This window comes from Equus przewalskii, chromosome 4 (genome assembly GCF_037783145.1).
Source record: "Equus przewalskii isolate Varuska chromosome 4, EquPr2, whole genome shotgun sequence".
NCBI classification, from domain to species: Eukaryota; Metazoa; Chordata; class Mammalia; order Perissodactyla; family Equidae; genus Equus; species Equus przewalskii.
In genome coordinates this window covers 100634266-100655655 of record NC_091834.1, presented here as the reverse complement: position 1 = coordinate 100655655, position 21390 = coordinate 100634266, and the positions used below count along the sequence as shown (strand labels likewise).

Genomic DNA, 21390 nt, shown 5'->3' with positions numbered 1-21390 from the left:
TGCATTGGGTTTTCTCTGTGCATTGGGTTTTAATAGTTAATATATTAACTAGGTTTATATATTTATGATCTCTTTCATTCAGGATCAGGCTTCTGAAGCTAGGCTGCAGGGAGGAACTTTAAGGGTCTAAAATTCCTGAAATTATATTCCAAATGTTACATGTTCTATGTTAAATGCTACATATGACTTTTTTTTTTCTGAGAGAAGTGTCAGAGCTGACGCTTACAGGGCATCATCTTTCTCTGATGCTTTGATGAACTGAGAAGCAAGAGCCTCGTCTCACAGGGTAGAGGTTCTTCCCCCAGTTTGGTTCTGCAACATAAATATTTAACAACAAAAATGGAAATAATTTACCATCTTGGATGAACCACTCTTCTTCATTCCTTAGCTCCAACACCCTTAATTAGCTGCTTTTATTATACACGTCTGTGTCAAGATCTGATCAGGACTTTTTCTTCCCATTGTTATTTCTGACTCTCTCCTGCGGGAGCCACTGTCTCCTTCAAGCGCCATTCTCCTAATCATCTTCCGAAGCCTGGTGTGAACTCACTTCTCCTATCGAACTTCTCTTAACTTGATCCAAACTTGATATTTATCTTATTCCAGTTTTTTCTTCAGTACTTCCTTCACTTTATAAAAGCAGTCTGAAATTTAAGTTATGTACACTATCATTTTCACCAGAAGGGCTAGCTAATTTAAAACTCAGGTGTGTTATCTTTTCTCTGCTCAAATCTTGAAGAATATGAGTAGTTTCAGAAATCATCCTCAGCTTTTCTCTAGAGTTGGGTGGCAGCCGATGCTTTCTCCTGACCCTTTCTTTCCTACACCTTAGATATGAGATGGTTCCTTATTGTTTTTACTTGGGAAAGCTAAAGGATATTAGACAATATCAACAGGTCATTGTGTCTCTGGCATGAATTAAATGGACCAACCAGTATCCAAGAATATTTTTAACTTGGCTAACTGACTCTATTTTTTTTCCCCTTACTATATGGAAGTCGGACCTAACCCTTCTGATGTTAAAGATTGTTGAGAGACATGATGGCTATGGCTATTGTCCTTTGGGATGTCCCACTGTAAGATGGGGAGTCATACCTACCTCATAGGGTAGTGGTGAATTTTAAAGACGTTAACTTTGGTAAAGTCTCTAGCACAGTGCTTGGCACATAGTAGGGTGTGTTAATTTCTTTCCCTTCCCTGCAGGCCATTCACCTGCTCTTCCCTCTACGATTTTCCATAACACAGTTTTTACTTGGAACCAGCCTTCTGCCAAGAGTCTCAGTTTGGTTGTGTACTCCTACAACTACTATTTTTGGCTTGACTTCCCTCTCCAGCTCCCAGTGGTCCAGCCACACAGTCGCCTATTGTACCAGCTGGTTGATGTAAGTCTATCCATCCTCAGAGGACCCTGGTTACTTACCAGTAAGCTGTGTTTCTCTGAAAATGTAGCATCCTTGATAACTAATAGAGTTTTTTTCTTTCTTTACCATTGATGATGAGTCATCTATAATAATTTTCTTGTGTGATCCTCAAGTTGCAACTAGAACTAGAGAATTTAATTTGTTGACATAGGTCTCCTAGTGAGTTCCTGAGTCCAGGACACATGACTCTGATCAGGTGAAATGCTGTGGAGACCCAGGAGGTCAAAATCCTTTTCAGTACTCTGAGTGATATGAGACAATTACATAAACTGTCAAGGATGATACATTTTCAAAGAAAAAAAGTTACTGGTAAGTAACTGGGATTTTTGAGTAATTTTCCTGTAAGTCAATAAATAAGAATTCCCAAACTTGTTTTATCAACAAATGCTTTTGCATTTGAATATTATTTCATAAATGAAAGGAATATGGTTATTAGTTAAGGTTAATAATTAAAGAATGGGGTAGGTTTCTAGAGATACTGCATAGATAATGAGGTGGGTGTAGGCCTTCAGTTTTCTAAATAGCTGCTCTCTTAGCTTTAAAGAGAAATTGAAGTTGGAGTCTACACTAGGGAAATCAGCAAATGCAGTCTGTTCATTCCAGAAACATTTTTTGAGTGCCTACTCTTTTTTGAGACACTGTGCTGAGTATCATTGCGAGGCAGAGAGGTAAAACCACACTCTGCCTCAGCTGCCTTTGCCCTCAGAGAGCTTATTTCCGGCCCCATGGTGACTCTTGTATGACTCAGAGTTGAGATGCTGGGTCATGGGAGTATGACAGAGGGGTGGGGTTGGAGGTGGGACTTAGTGCCTTTGCCGTCTTATTTTCTGTGCTTCTGTAAGTTCCTTCTGTTCACGGGGAAAATCAGCTCACTTCATTCAGTAGACTCCATTTTCTCCATCTCTAGAGCAAACAGAGAAAGCAAAGCCAGTGTCACTCCCGTCTAGTAGTTGAATAGAATATTCAGCTGTCTAACCTTAAGTGTGACCTGATTTAGATGTTAAAGCAGGTGAGCAAGTCAGAGTTGAAGAGGCAACCCGCTACCTCACCCCCAAGGTTTAGAGAGGACTAATCTTCAGAATTAAAGTCACAGAATTAATTTACCCCTACCAAGTGTAAAACGAAAACTGGAAACTCTGATTTAATTGTTTTGCAAGAAATGAAAATTATTGGGTACTTAAAATCACTGGACAGTGTGTAATACTTCATTCAGTAATTATAACCACTCCTCACCCCAGAGTTACCCGGTTAAGTAGGAAGAAGGAAAGAAAACTTGATAGGAATATGAAGAGGATGCTGGGGGAGGAGATGCTCCTATAACATTGTCATATGTCTCGTATGTGGCACCCATTGCATAGTGATAATTGTTCATTTGCCCTTTGAGCATCTCAAGGGCAAGAACTCTATACAGCACAGTGAGGAAGCTCTTGGCTGTTTGCGTCAGGCTTAGGCTTCATCCTGGCCTGGTAATGTACTTCCTTTTTGAGTAGGCAAGTTATGTAACTTCTCTGAACCTCAGTCTCCTCACTGTGATGCTAACGGCCAAGATGAGTAGTTAGGATACTGTATCTAAAGCACTTAGCACAGTGCCTGCAACATAGTACGTGCTCAATAAATGTTAACTGCTGGTATTATGGGTTATTGGACGGATGGATGAGGGAGTGTATCAGAGGCCAGAGAAGAACAGGGAAAGACTGCGGGTTCTGGAGCACGAGTAAACTGTCACAGCTTCTTATTTACTTGAGGTAGGAGCTTTCTAGTATTATTATCTTTATCTTTGCCCTTTTGGAAAGCAAATTAATGGATTAATCCCTGTCACAGTTCTTCCTAACTGCTCTGTCTTTAAGCCTCCACTCCCACTGAGGAAGGAGCTATTTTTGTGCTGCAGTGACTGTGACTCCTGCAAGGTTACCCCCAGCCGCATGACGTGCTGAGGGCCAAAGACTGCCACTCTGACTTCACCACATCCAGTCCTGCTGCTTTCAATACCTCTTAAATCAAAATGAAACATTTAATAACGTGTGTGTATATATATATATATATATATGATTTTTTTCATTTTACTACTTCAATTCTTCTTTTTGCTCGATTTTCATCGATTATACATAGATTATGAATATATGTCCAGGGTATTTTTGAGAAAGCTCTGGAGTCTCGATAATTGGGTAACAGTGCTCTTTAAGAAAAGCTGGAGGGGCAGGCCCCATGGTGTAGTGGTTAAGTTCGGCATGCTCTGCTTTGGCGGCCTGGGTTTGCGGGTTTGGATCCTGGGCACGGACCTATACCACTGGTCAGTGGCCATGCTGTGGTGGTGACCCACATATAAAGTGGAGGAAGATTGGCACAGATGTTAGCCCAGGGCTAATCTTCCTCAAGCAAAAAAAGAGGAAGGTTGGCAGCAGATGTTAGCTCAGGGCTAATCTTCCTCAGCAAAAAAAAAAAAAAGAAGGAAAAGAAGAAAAAGAAAAGCTGGATTCCTAGACAGGATGAAAGGTGCTGTGGGGCACAGATTTTTACCGTATTTCATAGAATCAAAGATGCAAACTTTTTTAATGTATAACATCTGAAACTGGCACGCATCTTAGAATTGCTGTGATAAGAAAGTGTTATGTTATAGCTTAACTGACATTATTTTCTTAGTGATGCAGAAGATAATGGTATGCCTTGAAGTTGATGTCATCATAGATTGGATGAAATACGGTATTCCAAGGGAATATGTGCACTTAAACATTGTAGAAATACGGTATTGTGGCACTATGTGTAGTGGGTAAGAGCAGGGGCTCCAGAGTCAGACTGTTGGGGTTTCAGGTCCAGCCCTATCTCACGTGTGACTTTGGGCCACTGCTTATCCTTTCTTCACCTTAGTTTTCTCACCTGTAAAATGGGGGCTAAGAATAGTCCCCATCTTACAGTGTTGTAATGGGGACTAAATATAATAGGACATGTAATGTATTTAAAATAGTGCCTAGCACATAGAAAGTGCTTAATAACATTAGCTATTATTATTAGTAACTTAGAGATTACACTTTGCAGAATTGATGTGAATTCATTTTGTTATGATTGAAACTCAGATCTATTCCCCTTAATATCTGTGTATCATCTGATAATATCAGCAAATGACACTTGGGTTTTTTAAAAGGGAAGATAAAGATAAGAAAGGTTAACCTAACAAGTTGCCATATACTTACTAAGTAAGATTTAAGTGGCTAATTTGGTATATATATTATTATTCCATGTGGTTGAGATGTAAAAGAAATTAAGCATTGAGCTAGGAAATTAGAGTCAAAGCAAGGAGCAGTTACACTGAGGCTAACATAAATACAGTTTTTGGTTCTTGTTGATATTGGTAAGTATGGTAAGAGTTGGAGGGTTTTGAAAATTTGCAAAATCTGAAGCATTTTTTTCACCCTAAGTAAAAGAGAAGGAAAGAATCCTTTTTGGTTTTTATGAACTTTACTGTCTTAGGTAAAGAAACTTTCTTTTCAAAATTGTGTAAGTAGGCAGCATCCCTTTATAACATGACGGCTGCAGCTGCAGGCTGCCCTTTCACTCTTACGAGTCAGTTCTGTCTGCTCTGTTCTAGTGCTCAGTGACCAGTGACTTGGACTTTCCAACACAAGTCATCCCACTAAAGACTCTGAATGCGGTTGCGTCAGTGCCCATCATGTACTCTTGGTCTCCGCTGCAGCAGAATTTCATGGTATGTAAATCATGCATCTTCGGCTTATTTGATAATCACTTACTTTAAGTCAAAAAGCATAATTTTCTTGTTAACATAATATAAGTAAAAAAAAAAAAAGCTATCAAAACGCCAGCACTTGGAGTGATTTTTTTTAAAAAACTGATTAATATATACCTATTTTAAGCCATTGCAGTTGTTGCTCTTTTCCTAGTCCTTTCTAGTTAAAACATTCTCCAAAGGAAAAGTGTTAAGCAAAACCGTACCTGGGATTAAAGATATATTCAAAAGGTAAAATTTATAGTTCTTATCCTTGAAGAGGTCAGTCAGTGTCCTGTTATCTCAGTCTGACTTTGAGGTTTTGTTAGTTGAGAACTTATTATTTAAAACAGTGTTAGGCAACATGTTATTAAATGATAATGTACACTCTGAAATATTCTCATGGCTTATAAAACACAGTTTAAGGATATTTCCACAGATAACACCAGCCCAATAGCTTCTGTAATGAAATGCTAGTATTTAATTCTTTATAGATGTAGGATGAAGGAGGATGGAACAAGAAAAATCTGAGTATGCATTCTTGATTGTGTTGTTAAATAAATATAGTTTTCTTACTTGATATATAAAATAGTGAGGCTTTAATAAAATGTTGATGGAAGTCTTGGTGAGCCTACTTTAGAGATTTGCTTAATCGATTTTTTTCAAAAAAACAGATGTTTCCAATGTCTTTATTAACTTTTCATGGTTTTACAGTGGAGGGTAAAGGCAAACTGCAGGTACTTTTCTGCAGTTGCATAAATTTTTATGTTTAAGGTTTTATTAAAAAACATTTAGTTTGAATGACACAACTAGAAAGGACGTGCAACTAAGATTTACAACAAATTGGGGGGATTTGGGGAGATAAAGCAGGAAAAAAACCCAAAAAAACCCAAAACATTTAATTTGAGAATAATATTGCAAGAGCTTAATTAAGGGAGGTTTCAACAGACTGGAATTCTGTAAGTATATAGTGTTTAGATTGTCAAATATTATTTATGAGTCATCCCTGGGTTTTGCTGGTCACTGACCAAAGCAAATTAGGCAGACTATCTTTATTATGGCTAGGATATGTTCTAGGGAGCAAAGGTTATATGGATACAAGTGGGAAGACAAAATAGCCAAATGTCACTTAATTTTGGCTTGCTTCCAAAAAAATTAACTCTTCTAGTTTAAATGGGATTAGTGCAAGTGAGATGCGATGAAAACTGGACTCTTTAGTAGTATGTAAGCTTGAATCTGAATAGATCAATAAAATCTAAATTTTTATTTTATACCCCGTGTGTACTTTTTCTCCCAATTGCTCTTTTCCCTGTTTGCCTAAGGTATGAACCCTAAATACATTTGTTATCAGGGATTATTTGAAGCTTTTCCCTTTTCTTCGTGTCTCCTGCCCATGTCTCCTGGCTTCTCCGTGTGATCTGCCCTGTGCATCCTAGACCCAGCCTAGGGCGCCTCACACTTTAAACACCTGCCCTGTCCTCCTGTCAGTCTGAGTCCATTCTGTTTATCAGAACTATCTTTCTGAAATTCTATTTTTAACTAGTACTCTGTTTGAAGGCCTTTTAAGACTTAGACCTATCCTCATTTTCAATTAGTCTCCTTAAGTGTGGACTTCAGAACCCTCCAGTCTTTATCTATAATTACTGTCTTTTTTAATTCTTTTTGTGTGTGTGAGAGGAAGATTGGCCCTGAGCTAACGTCGGTGCCGATCTTCGTCTACTTTGTATGTGGGATGCCGCCACAGTGTGGCTTAATGAGCGGTGAGTAGGTCTCTGCCTGGGATCCAAACCCACGAACCCTGGGCCACCAAAGTGGAGTGTGTGAATTTAACTACTGCACCACCAGGCCGGCCCCTGTCTTTGATATTCTTTGTTGAAAATTCTCTTCCTCCCATGAATGTCAGCTTCGGGTCCGGTGTATTCTTAAGTACTCCATTCTCTCAGAACTTCTCTTTGATTGCCTCTTCCCTGCTAAGCTGGCACCTTCTTCCTTGTTGTCTTCCAAACCTTCATCTGTCATCTTTATTAGCATTATCAATTTTGATAAACATCTTGTTCATCTCAGTATTGAAATATTCTATATTATTGTAGAATGTTCTTATTTTATGTCTTAAGTGAATTCTTTTGGCATAAACTTTAATGGGGACCATTGATATTCTATTTAACATCCCTAGAATTTTATTATATTCAGTCTCTTTTAATGAATACAGATCATCAAGTGAGATTTAGAAATCCTTATGTATATTATTTATTTGTTTCTTTTGGTATGGCTATTTATAGTTGATTTTGATAAACCATATTTCATTGATTCTAAGACACTTTTTAACATGTGAAATAGGAATGTGTCAGAATTGGTGATGGGTCATATCATAATCTGCAACATTTTTTCCTTTCTAAGAGGCACATAAAATAATGGTAAGTCTTAATGATTGATGACATGTTAGGTTTGATAAATACAGTATTTTTTCTTAAATTTTTTTTCCCCTGTAAATAGTTTTTTCCCTCAGATAATGCTTTTTGGTGAGACGGGTCTTTTATTGCTTTATAGCTTTTAGCTATGGTTTGCTGTCTGTTACATCTGGAGAACTGGGTAAAGACATCTACTTTTGAAAAAAATTGTATTTTAGTTATATTACATTGATTAAAAATATTTTAATACTTAGGCTAAGCATGCTTTTTGAATATAATTTTTTACTTTTAGGTGGAAGATGAAACTGTTTTACATAACATTCCTTATATGGGGGATGAGGTTTTAGACCAGGATGGGACTTTCATTGAAGAACTAATAAAAAATTATGATGGAAAAGTCCATGGGGATAGAGGTGAGCCATGTGTTTATTCTCTTGGAAAGGGGACCAAAGGATTGAGAGAGATTTTGATTTTTTTAAGCATAGGTATGAAAAAGATTTTTTTAATATTGAAATTAAGTTCTATGCTGGACTGGCTTAGGCTCACAGGGCTAAAATTTTCAATGTTTTTTCTATATTTAAATTGAAAGATCATGTTTGCCCCTTGAAAATTACATTTAGTTGGTTATAACATAAATTATAATGTCAATAACATGTAAACTAAATAGAATTATTTGAGCGTGTGTAGATATTAAGATTCTTTAGCAGTAAAATTAGGATTAGGGCTCTGCTTATGTGACAGATGAACTCCAAAAGGACTTAAGCTTAAAAATACCTTCCCCACGGGGCTGCTGCGGAGCCTGAAATTCTGTTGAGAATCCCGGCTTCGGTGTTCTGTGTCCAGGAGACCCTGTTAGAGTGTCTGGCAGGAGGGTAATGTCTGCCGCCGTTGTTGTCCATTCTCATCCGCAGTGGAAGGCAAGGTCTGTCCGGTAGATTGTTGGGTGGAGGCTGGAGCCACAGTTAGTTTCTAGAGAATGAGGTTCTAGTAGCAGGCAGTGGAAACTTTTGGAAGAGGGGTGACTAAAGAGAAAATGACAGATGTTGAAGATAAACTCTGCTTCCTAACTTTGCCTCAGACCAGTCCTCAAAATGATCTTTTTCCCCTTGTTTTAATAATAATGTTACAGTGCTGACTGATAGGCTCTGGCTATTTCTTCCAAATTAGAAAAGGAATACATAAACTTTTGCCATTACCACTTGGCTCTGTATATTTCTGATATTTGACTTGATGAATTTCAGAATGTGGGTTTATAAATGATGAAATTTTTGTGGAGTTGGTGAATGCTCTTGGTCAATACAATGATGATGATGATGATGATGATGGAGATGATCCTGATGAAAGAGAAGAAAAGCAGAAAGATCTAGAGGAGAACCGAGATGGTATGTCTGTTTATTAGGTTTTTGTGTAGCCATTACTGCATTTTTCAAAAATAGAGTACAAGTAGAACTTAATTCCTTTTTTCTGTTTTTCTTTTGTTACATATCAAATCAATAGTAATAGAGTCAAAATTAGAATATTATTTGTAACATTTTATCCTGCACTTGAGTGTCTTTATTTCCTTTGGCTAGCAAAAGAATATACTGTTTTTTGGGTTTCCCTGGGCAATCTTCATAATCATCATTATAATATATAACATGTTCGTCATTGAGTATGTATAAGTAGCGTGCTAATCCCTTTACATGCACCAGCTCACTTAATCCTCATAATGCTCTACAAGGTGGGCATTCTTATAGATCTATTCTGTATTTGAGAAGATGGGTTTAGTGAGGTAAAGTAACTTTTGTTAAGGTTATGCTATCAGGAAGAAACAGAACCCAGAATGCTGTGCTGGTAACCAGCTGTGACTGACTCTAGAGTCCGTGGTTTTTTTTTTTTTTAACATCTTACTGTTCATTTTTCTCCCCAAAGCCCCTTGGTACATAGTTATACATTTTTATTTATTTCTTTTAATTTTATTTATTTATTTATTTTCTTTTTTGGGGAAGATTAGCCCTGAGCTAACTGCTGCCAATCCTCCTCTTTTTGCTGAGGAAGACTGGCCCTAAGCTAACATCCATGCCCATCTTCCTCTACTTTATATGTGGGACGCCTATCACAGCATGGCTTGCCAAGCCATGCCATGTCAGCACCCAGGATCTGAACTGGTGAACCCCGGGCCGCTGAGAAGCAGAATGTGTGCACTTAACTGCTGCACCACCGGGCCGGCCCCCACAGTTGTATATATATATTTTTTTTAATTAAGATTATGATAGTTAACCTTGTCAACTTACAGTTGTACATCATTATTAATCATGTTGTAGGTATACCACTTCACCCCTAGTGCCCTCCCTCCACCCACCCTTTCCCCTGGTAACCACCGATCAGTTCTCTTTGTCTGTGTGTTAACTACCACCTATGAGTGGAGTCATACAGAGTTCGTCTGTCTCTGTCTGGCTTATGTCACTCAACATAATACCCTCAAGGTCTATCCATGTTGTTGTGAATGGGACACCTTTGTCCTTTTTTATGGCTGAGTAGTATTCCATTGTATATATATACCATAGTTGTATATTTTTATTGTGGGTCCTTCTAGTTGTGGCATGTGGGATGCCGCCTCAGCATGGCTCGATGAGTGGTGTCATGTCCGCACCCAGGATCCAAACTGGTGACACCCTGGGCTGCTGAAGTGGAGTGCATGGACTTAACCACTTGGCCATGGGGCTGGCCGCAAGAGCCCATGCTTTTAACTCTTGCACTAGTTAGGGCTTACCAGAAAAATAGAGGGTCCCAAGAGAGACGATAGTTGGTGGAGACTTGGCAAAGCTCATTCTTAACACACCATAGAAGAATTTGGGGAAAATGGCAATTTTAAAGAAGCGTAACATTTTTATAATAGGCACCTCACTGATCATCTAGTTCAGTTCCTTCATTTTACAGATTAGGAAACAGACCCAAGTGGAGAAGTGACCAACCAAGGTCACAAACTGGTTAGTAGCAGAGCTGGGATTAGAACCGAGGTTTTCACCCACACGTCTGTGGACAGCTAATTTTCGAGAAGGGAGCCAAGGACATACAATGGAGAAGGTAAAGTCTCTTCAATAAATGATGCTGGGAAAACTGGACACCTACATGCAAAAGAATGAAAGTAGATCATTATCTTACACCATACACAAAAATTAACTCAAAATGGATTAAAGACTTGAATGTAAGACCTCAAATCATAAAACGTCTAAAAGAAAGTATAGGCACTCTGCTCTTCGACATCAGGCTTAGCAACATATCTTCAAGTACCATGTCTGACCAGGCAAGGGAAACAATAGATAAAATAAACATATGGGACTACATCAAAGTAAAAAGCTGCACAGCAAAGGAAACCATCAACAAAATGAAAAGACAGCCTAAAAATTGCGAGAAGATATTTGCAAACCATAAATCTGATAAGGGTTTAATATCCAGAATATGTAAAGAACTCATACATCTCAACAACCCAATTAAGAAATGGGCAGAAGATCTCAACAGACATTTTTCCAGAGAAGTCATACAGATGGCCAACAGGCACATGAAAAGATGTTCAATATCACTAATTATTAGGGAAATGCAAATTGAAACTACGAGATATCACCTCACACCTGTCAGAATGGCTATAATTAACAAGACAAGAAATAAGTTTTGGAGAGGATGTGGAGAGAAGGGAACCCTTATCACCTACTGGTGGGAGTGCAAACTGGTGCAGCCAGTATGGAAAACAGTCTGGAGATTCCTTGAAAAATTAAGAATAGAACTACCATACGATCCAGCTATTCCACTGCTGGGTATTTATCCAAAGAACATGAAAACGCGAATGTGTAAAGATACATGCACCCCTGTGTTCACTGCGGCATTATTCACAATAGTCAAGATCGAAGCAACCTAGAGCCCATCAATGGATGAATGGATAAAGAAGATGTGGTATATATACACAATGGCATACTACTCAGCCATTAAAAAAGATGAAATGTTGCCATTTGTGACAACGCGGATGAACTTTGAGGGTATTATGGTAAGCAAAATAAGTCAGAGGGAGAAAAGCAAACACTGTATGATCTCACTCAGAAGACAACAGCAAGAACAACAAACAAATGCATAGAGACAGAGATTGGATTGGTGGTTACCAGAGGGGAAGCGGAGAGGGAGGGGAGTGAAAGGGATGATTAGGGACATGTGCGTGGTGATGGATTGTAGTCTTTGGTTGATGAACATGATGTAATCTACACTGAAAGTGAAATATGATGTACACCTGAAACTTATATGATGTTATAAACCAGTGTTCTCACACACACACACACCCCCCCCCCCCCCCAAAAGCAAGGTTTTCTACCTCCAGTGCACTGAAAACTTTCCCTGTTGTGTTTTTTTCATTTGTCTGACCTACCAGCATTACACAGATATATGTAAAATACATTAGAAGTAAGTGAAATACAAAGTTGATACATTTTTAGAAAATCAGCTTTGTTAGTTGTGTGGATAAAAGGAGAGATTCAAAACTTGTTTACTGTCATTCTTTTCTTCCTTTCATATTTCCCTGTTTAGATAAAGAAAGCTGCCCTCCTCGGAAATTTCCTTCTGATAAAATCTTTGAAGCCATTTCCTCAATGTTTCCGGATAAGGGCACAGCAGAAGAACTCAAGGAAAAGTAAGATGTGTTCTTTTGAGGCGGTCTTGCCGTGGATGGTGTGAGACTCACCCTTCCGCTTTGTGAGAAACGGGCCTTGGGCAGCTGCTGCGCCACTTCTCTCCCTTGGTCCACAGTGTTCGCAAGACCGTGGCAGCAGTGTGTGAATCTGTGGTCCTCTGTGTGGCGGAATGTTTACTGTGAATAGGTACATGCGGGATTTACAGTGGTACACGTGGAGAGTTTCTCTGGACACTTGGAGAAATTTTAGTGCAGTTGATGTACTGACATTTTTCATGATAAATCTGAATCATCAGTGAATTTGATTCTTGATATGCCATGCATCATAATTAATTGGTTCTTCATCTAAATAAAGACTGTTGTAGGCTAGACCTTTTCTTTTGTGTTTTAGGCATGATAAACATCAAAAGTAATACATGGAAACCTTTTATAAACTTTATTTTCAATAAAGTAGTTTTTGTTTCCCCTTTACTTACACTTTTCTTGGTTAATGTTAGGTATAAAGAACTCACCGAGCAGCAGCTCCCGGGTGCGCTTCCTCCTGAATGTACCCCAAACATAGATGGACCAAATGCCAAATCTGTTCAGAGGGAGCAAAGCTTGCATTCATTTCATACGCTTTTCTGTAGGCGATGTTTTAAATATGACTGCTTCCTACATCGTAAGTGCAATTATTGTACGTTTTCATTTTCTATCTTTGTTGTGGAATTATGTCTTAAAGCAACTGGGAAAGTGCTGCATTTATCACAACTAGAATTTATCATTTAATCTTGCAGTTAAGATTGAAAAACAGGGTCAGAGTACTGTTGGTTTCACTTGTTGCTGGGGGGTTGCTCTGGAGTCTTTTGCATGTGTGTAATTTGGACTGTAGTCTCCCACTGACTTGGAATACAGGTTAGTGATTTTCTTATAAATGATAGCTATGCAGTTGTTTTATAATAAAACTGTTACTGTGAACTAGTTGATATAGCCCAGAGCAATGTTGCCAGTATTGATGAACAAATTTTGTTGAATAAGAATTTGGCTAAAAAGATGTTTTTAAATATTCTTCTCTCCTTAGTGTTAAATTTTTCTTTTTGGTCCTCTGCATAAGTTACTTTAAAAAATACCTACATTTGAATACAGATAAAGCGTAAAATGTTCTTAATGATTAAGTGTGGCATATAGATTATTACTTTATTTTTCTGACATTGCTGGTAAATGAGGTTTCTTAGTAAATTTCCCAAGTAACTGGAACATTTCTTTAAGCACAGTTTAAAAAGTACCAGCTACTTTTGAGGCAAATGTTTAAAACTATATTTCATCCCTCCTAGTTTTCTAAGTAGAGTTTACTTATTAGTGCGATCATCTGTGGCAGGGCATCACCTTAGGGCTTTCGACCTGTGTAAAGCCATTTTCCCGTATACTGTATGGCTCCACTCTGCTTTGCCTTTTTGAGTTCCTAAAAGCTCACCTTTTACAGAATTTTCCCCCTCATTATCCACAGATACTTCTTAATGTTAATTAGCCCACCCAAGCAGCTAATATCTTGCTTCATTTTGAGTTTCTCCTCTATCTACTTATATTTGCTGTAGCTCATAATTTGTTGGGTGATATGTATCTTGGTCTGGAAATGGTAATTTTTGTGTGTGTGTGTGTGTGTAAAGTATTAGTGGTTTAATTATGTTAAATTAGAAAAATTTCAAGTAGATTTTTAGAATTATTATTATATCTCCCATCTCCTTGCTGTTGTTATCCACACTCCTAATCTAGTTTAAATTGATGATTTGGTAGTTTTAATAATCCGGATTAAGTCAGCCATTTGTTACTTCAGCCACTGGGCGATGGTCAAATATCTCACATGGGCTTGGCTGTGTTGTCTTCACACAGTCCTTGAAATAGATGTCTTGAATTGCTTTTAATTCCCCTTTATACATGATCATTTTATAAAATATCCAATTCTTAATAAGAATATTGTAAATTGCATTTAGATATCACTATAGCAAACAACATTGGGTGGAACCTCTATTTTGGAGTGAATAAAATGGTCTCTCCAATTTGTTATTTATAGTCGTAGCATTTATTGTACATTTATTGCTGTACAAATGAACCAAGGAAGTAGAATGCTGCTTTTAAGTATTATTATAAGAGTTATTTTATTGTGCTGTTCAGATTCGAGTACTTCTGATGGACCCTGAACTTGTTAATTGTCTCATTCAGGCTGGGGAGGAGAGCTCTCACTGTAGTGCAGCTGGCTTCTGTGGGGCTGACGGCAGCTCCCCGCAGTGCTTGGAGCAGCGGGCCCTGCAGCTGTTGCCTGCCTTTCCTTCTTTCAAGACAGTAGAGCTGATCTCTTCATCATTTAGCCATAATGAACTTTATAGGTATTTCACTGCTTTGCACTAACTTTGACAAAAGATCACACACTATATATTTTTCTTATGTAAAATAAGTCATTAAATAAAGTATTAAACATAGGTTAAATAGAGCATTTTGTGCTTTTAATATTGCTTTTTGTCTATATGTTGGGAATAATATAGTACCTGTTGTGAGGATTAGAGTTATTACTATGTGCAAAATACTTAAAATAGTACCTGGCTCATGTTTAGCTATTGTTATTTTTTAAATAGATCCTCATTCACATGGCTCACATTTCAAAGAATGCTTGAGAGGTCTCCAGTGAAGCGTCCCTACCACTTCTCCCCGTCCGTGGAGTCGTCCCTCACTCGCCTGTAGTTAAGCCTCTTTTGTTAGTTCCTCTGTATCTTTCTGCAGTTTCTTCTGGCAGATACAATTATATTCTTCCTTTCCCGACCATCCCATTCAAATGGGGCCGTGCTGTTCAGGCTCGTCCCTTTTCTGGCTGTCGTAGGTATCCATCCTCTTTGGACAGCTGCAGAGTCTGTCGCCATAGGAGGCACTGTAGCTTAGAGAACTGGTCCCCTGAAGGCCAGCATTTGGGTTGTTTCAAGCCTGTTGCTGTAGCAGCGCTACAGTGAACAACTGTGCGCGCCCCTGTACATCATTTCTCACGAGTGCAGGTGAACCTGATCACTGCGTTCAGATACTGCCAGACGACCTGCCACATGGGGATGTGGCCATGTAAGACCACCAGCAAAGCAGGAGTGCCTCTTTCCCCAGGGCCCTGCCAGTAGAGAGCAATTTTGATTTTTATGGATTGAATGAATGAAAAATAGTTTTTAGTGTAATTTGCATTTTTTCTTCCTATATGTTTTAGAGATTTGTATTTTATTTTCTTTGAACTATTTTCCTCCTTGGGCTTGATGCTCAGTGGTATCTTGAAGCTTTTTATTTAGTCAGGAAATTACTTTTTTTGTGAGATGTTGCAATTTTTTTTTTCCAGTTTATTGTTTGGTAAAAATCCCATAAGTTTTAAAAAATTTTAAAGGTAGTTGAATTTATGAGTGAACTCTCCCTGCTCCAAGATTATAAAGGGTTTCTCACTTTTTTCTAGTATGTTTTAGGCTTCATTTTTTTACATCTAACTCTTTGCTCCCTTTGGAATTTACTCTGATAGAATTTTGGATCCAGCTCCTCGTCCCAGCCTCCAGGGCTACCTAGTTGTTTTTATATTGTTGATGAAAAAGGTCCCCCCTTCACTGTCCTGAGACACTCTCTAGCCTGTCTCCACGCACTTGGGTCTGTCTCTGGTCTCTGTTCTGCCCCGTCATCTGCCTGTCCAGGAGATCTGGCTATTCTTGTTTTCCTGTATAAAGTTGAAAATCAGTTTGTCTAATTTAAAAAAAAAAGTCTAGGTGGTATTACTGTTTACTGGAACCCCATTAAATTTATAAAGTACCTAAAAGGAAATAGACATTTTTAAATAAGGATCAAGTTTAACCATACGATCAGCCTCCTTTTGTCTTTTAATAACCTCTCAACTATTCTTACATAGCTTTTGTACATCTTTGGTGAGATGATTTCTAGGTATTAATTGTGTTGTTGCTGCTGTGGGGCTTTTTTCCCTTTATATCTTATATAGTTTATACCCTGCTCCCATACCGAATTGTCTTTGTTTATAGTAGTTTCTCAGTAGATTCTTTGGAGTTTTTCAGCTCTGTAATTCAACTGTCTACAGTTATAGATGGTTTCGCCTTCTTTCCAATCTCTCTAACTTTAAGTTTTTTGTCCTATTTAACTGCGTTGGCTTGTATCTTAAGAACAGTGTTAATTAATAGTGGTGCTAGTAGAGACATTTTCTGTTGCTACTGGATCAGTTTTGGGAAATTATCCATGTCATCCAGGTTTTGAAATTTATTTGTATAAAGTTGATCTACATGTTCTAAAGGTTCTTTTAATTTCTTTTATTTCTGTGATGATTCTTTTTTCTTATGTATTTCATTCTCCCCTTTTTCGATGAGATTAAGAAGTGGTTTATGTATTTTATTTTTAAAAGTCTGTTTTGTGTATTTTTCACTCAGAGAATTAGCTACTGTATTCTACTATTTTTCTGTTTATGAGTTGGGTTCTTTTCAGTCTTTCTTCTTTTTTTGGATATATGTATTTTAACACAATGAATTGTCTCTAAAGCACTGTTTCAATTTTCTTAGGTTCTGATATTTGGTATTATTACTAGTATTATTTTTTAAGGAATTTTTATATTTTCTCTTTAACTCATTGTTTAAGGCAGAATTTTTTTTAACTTCCAGGTGAAAGGGCCTTTTTGGATGTTAAGTTTTTAAATTATTTCTGTGCTCGTATTAGGCCTTTCCTGTCATTTAGATGTTAGAGGTGTCTGCCGTTTTCATCTATAAGCAGGGTGTTTTGGTAGTAGGAGATTGGCAGTTCACCTGGGCCAGAAGCTCAGTGTCTGACCCTGGATCTTTCCTATTAGAGGGACTTGAATGTTCTAAGGAACCTTGAAGGATAAATGGTTTTGGTAGGGAACTAATCCCACTTCATATTCCAAATAACTTTTAGACCATGGTCCAGTTTGTAAATTGGAAACTCGTTGTTCTGCAAATTTGGAATCATGGTAATTTCTTTGTAAAAGCTTCAGCCTAAAATTGGCTGTCTTTGACCCTGTGTTAGAGGAACGCGGGCCAGCTCCTGAATTGACGGGCGGGTCACACATTTCTGATAGGGAAGGAAGGAAGCATGAAGAAAATTCATCATGGGAAAGGAAGCTTGGGAAATTTAAATGGGCTGTCTGTATGTGCTTAAATAGGACCCAAAGTAGAACTGTGCATGAATAAACGTTTTGATACCCTATTATCTGAGTGGCCTGTGGAAGAGTCCATTTTAGGCATACAACCCAATTGTGTCAGTCTGTCTTTTTTGATATTATGTGGGAGTCTGTTTGACTGTTTTCTGGAATGTCTATTACTGTTGATTGTAGAGGTTTAAACATTTTAAATAGAATTTCAAAGAAGGTATTCCCAAGTTTGTAGTTGATGGTTGACTTTAGTATTTCAGAAGTGTAATGGTTAAAAGTTCATATTTGCCACATAATTAACACGGTTTGCCTCATGTGTAAAATGGGGATGAGGATCCTAGTACCTGGGGGAGTTTGTGAGGATTAAATGAGATAATGCCTAAAGCCTCTTAGTGTGTGCTTCCAGCGCATGAGTCGTAGCTGTCAGCTGCTGTCACCGCTGTTGCTGTTGTCACTACTATCCTATTGATGTTATTTTGTGAGGTACTTGTTAGTAAAAGTCTGGCATCTGTGATATACACAAGAATTATATGATTCCAACTGTAAGAATATTAAGTAAGAATTTATTCTTAATACCAAGTTCTAATCAGAGCAGACAAGATCAGTACTTTGAGCAGAAGTTAATGTATAAAACTGACACTTCAAGCTGACCTAGGATCATTTATTTTCTTATCACATGACAACAAGCTGAAGTATTTCAGAGAAGTGGTGTACGCTAAGGATAGTAGTTACAAAGACAGAGAGATGCGAAGTTACTCTCATTCCATGTTGTGAAGAGTGCTGAATGAGGGGCTAGTCTCTTCTGTGGCCAGCTCCTTGCACAAACGATTCTGCTTGTTCCTGTTTCCTCCTTCGTAAAATCGCCACTGGAAACAGGTGATGGCCAAGGTTTGTTCCAACTGTAATTCTCTGGTTCCCCAGTCCTCTATTTGAGACATCACTTATCTGGTGGAACATTACAAGATTCTAAGGGGCTAATCAGTATATTTTAGCTATTTTTTAGAGTTGCCAATGTAATCTCAAAATATAGGTATAGAGAATAGCTGGAATTGTATGTGATAATTTATAAATCTTTTAACTTTGCTAGAAAACCTTTAGATAAGATTTTTCATTAAGATTTTACAGGGTCCTTTTGAAAAATTAAAAAAAAAAAAAAGCCCCAATATCCATGTTTGCTCTTTTGTAAAATTCAAAAGTTTCTTGCCTTAAATTTCCTTCTAATAATTTTCCTGATCTGGGAATTTTATATTATATCATCTTTTTTCCCCCATATTATATTTAATTTGAAATATATTTTAATAGCTTATTTCAAATATTAGTATTTTAAGATGCCTATTTGAGAATATTATGTTCAGTATTCTGGAAATCTAAAATGGTCAAGACATTTTCAGAAGAGGGAATTCTTTACATACTTAGTTTTTCTAAAGAATTGAAGTTAAAAATTCTGCTGAGGGAAATGTAGTCATAAGAATAGTCCTCTTTCTTGGGGCTGGCCCCGTGGCCGAGCGGTTAAGTTCGTGCGCTCCGCTGCAGGTGGCCCAGTGTTTCGTTGGTTCGAATCCTGGGCGCGGACATGGCACTGCTCATCAAACCACGCTGAGGCAGCGTCCCACATGCCACAACTAGATGGACACACAACGAAGAATATACAACTATGTACCGGGGGGCTTTGGGGAGAAAAAAAAAAAAAAAAAAAAAAGAATAGTCCTCTTTCTTTAAGTGAATGCAATGTGAAATTAAGAATGGTACTTTTAAATTTTTTAAAGTACTTTTGAATATTAGTATGTTAATTTTTCCTTTATAGCCTGAACTTGTTCTTGTCTTATCTCACAAACTGTTATCCAGTTCTGACTTAGAGACATCTGCAAGCTCAGGACCAGCAGAGGCTGCTGTCCTCATTTGTGTGTGTGTGTGTGTGTACAGATACATGTGTGCCTTTGTATGTGCACTGAATTTGGGGCAAGAATTTCAATCTGTAAATATAGTATGTGCTAAAGGAGACATCTAAACTAAAAACAAATTTTACCAAAAATGCGCCGCTCTGGCTAATGCTGACCTTGTGTCTGGACTGATGTCATTCCTTGCTGCTGATGTGACCTCAGCCTTCTGTATTCTCAATCATTGTATTTAGGGGTCTTTACCTGTTCAAGATGTGATCCAGTGCTAAAGTAGTCAGATGGTCTCAGGAATCGTTCTAGGAAAAACTCACACCCTGGAAACAGAATTTGAGCCTTGAATTTCCACTTTAAGAACATAACTTTGTCCTCTTTTTTTTTTTTTTTGCTTCCTTCCCTCATCAGTCTGTCTTTATTTCCCATTTAAGTTCTATGGATAGATAGAAGCTTTTTACAAATATTTTTTTAATGATTCGTTTCCTGGTATGCCACTCGTTTTTATCCAAATTGAAATAACTTTCATCATGTATAAATCCAAATAGTGCGATTCTCACACCTGCCTCTGTACACTGGAAGCAGGCTTCCACAGGAGGCTCTCCGAAGTCCTCACTGCTGTGCATTCACTCCGTTAGTAGACCAGGGTACATGATTTGAATCCTTCTGTTATCTTATTATTTGGGAATTTTAAGTTTCAAACACTTGATCTTTCTTAAACCCGTTTTATTTGACCAATGTATGTTCCTGTAGAACGGTGCTGACTGTGTGAGTTCCTACTAGATTCCTGAATGCTGTAGGATTCAAAGAAATTGAATTTTAGTATTCTGAGGCTGTCTTCCTTATCTTTAAAAACTAGTTTTTAACAACTGGATCCCTTTCTTCGCCGTTTGACAAACTGCTGATCTTTCTTTAGAAATCAAGAAGTTGTAGATGTCAGAATTCTTTTGATAAAAGTAGGAAACCTGATTTCATTGTAGAAGATATCAGTTGTTTCTATGGAGATATTAAAGACTCAAATGTTTATAATCAGAGCTTTCAGTTTATAGGCATCAATTATACTTGCAAGGAGAAAAATAAGAAATGACTAATCATTCCAGAATTTTCTATTTCTTCCCTGGTTAGTGGTTGAAGGGGGGTGGAGGTTCTCTGGGGGAGAATCAAGGAGAAGACATTGTGATAATTCAGTAGGAGCTTGAAGGAAAGTTCTATAATGTAAACTACATATTATCAAGAGTGTAATGCGTTAATTGACTTTTTGCATCGAAGCTGGGAAATGAAAGAGTAAAATACTTTATAGTTACACATAGATATTTTATGTTTATTTTGCAGCTTTTCATGCAACACCCAATACTTACAAGCGGAAGAATACGGAAACAGCTCTAGACAACAAACCTTGTGGACCACAGTGTTACCAGCATTTGGTAAGCTTGAGTGCTGTGTATTCCAGAGGGCACTGGAGAAGTCTACTTTTGAACTTGGGTGAGGCCTATGAAGTCAGTGTTAACATTACTATTCCCATACTTTTACTGGCCATATAGTAGCAGGGATTTCTCACCCACGTTGTTTCTTCCGTAGCTTTTATGTACTACACATTCTAGTCTTCCATTAATCTTGTATTATTCTCTGTGTTAATCTCTTCAGCAACATTTCAAGGTCTTTAGGATCAAGGACTCTCATACCTTCCACAAAGTTGATGAGAGTGTGAAGCAGACAGCCCACTTTTATACCCCAGAAACTTGGGAGTCATAGGCAGTAGTTCCTCAGCCTTTCTCAGAGCCATAGCCCTTCTTTGAGTTTTAGACACTGTAGTGTGAGCTATATTATAGGTCCCACAGATTTTTTTTTTTTTTTTTAAATGATGGAGAAAAGGTAAGGGTTTAGGAAAAGATGAGGTAGAAAAGTTGTTTTTTACGGGTACTATCTTATTTTTACCATTTCCCCCTCTTTGAACCAAGCCACTCCTACCTAGGAACTAAATGGGTATATATTGCCTGTTGGATTTTGGACAGAAGATTCATTGAATGGCACCTGCAGAAGGTATCCTATCTTTAAGCAATTTGGTTTCTGTAGAATGAAGTATAAAAACTGTTGGCTACTCTCAAACTTCTCCCTTCTATTGCCACTAAAAATAGAATTCTTGAG

General features: G+C 37.8%; 1 protein-coding gene and 1 long non-coding RNA gene across 25 annotated transcripts in view; one reads left to right on the top strand and one right to left on the bottom strand.

Moving 5' to 3' along the window:
- EZH2 (enhancer of zeste 2 polycomb repressive complex 2 subunit) overlaps positions 1-21390 on the top strand; it is a 66459-nt gene that overhangs the window by 34425 nt on the left and 10644 nt on the right. For 6 of the 24 annotated variants that reach the window (XM_070618038.1, XM_070618029.1, XM_070618039.1 and 3 more), the window contains exons 4-9: positions 5005-5121; positions 7840-7960; positions 8789-8929; positions 12099-12201; positions 12699-12862; positions 20578-20669. In XM_070618038.1, the coding sequence (XP_070474139.1) occupies positions 5005-5121; positions 7840-7960; positions 8789-8929; positions 12099-12201; positions 12699-12862; positions 20578-20669 (738 nt within the window). Of the gene's footprint in view, positions 1-1203; positions 1383-5004; positions 5122-7839; positions 7961-8788; positions 8930-12098; positions 12202-12698; positions 12878-20577; positions 20670-21390 lie in introns of all 24 variants that reach the window. The other 18 variants (XM_070618028.1, XM_070618035.1, XM_070618026.1 and 15 more) reach the window with 5 other exon arrangements.
- LOC139083089 (uncharacterized) lies at positions 1794-8897 on the bottom strand. The gene is made up of 2 exons (XR_011539651.1): positions 8322-8897; positions 1794-2324 (listed from the first exon to the last, which is right to left on the bottom strand). It is a non-coding gene; the product is annotated as an uncharacterized lncRNA (long non-coding RNA).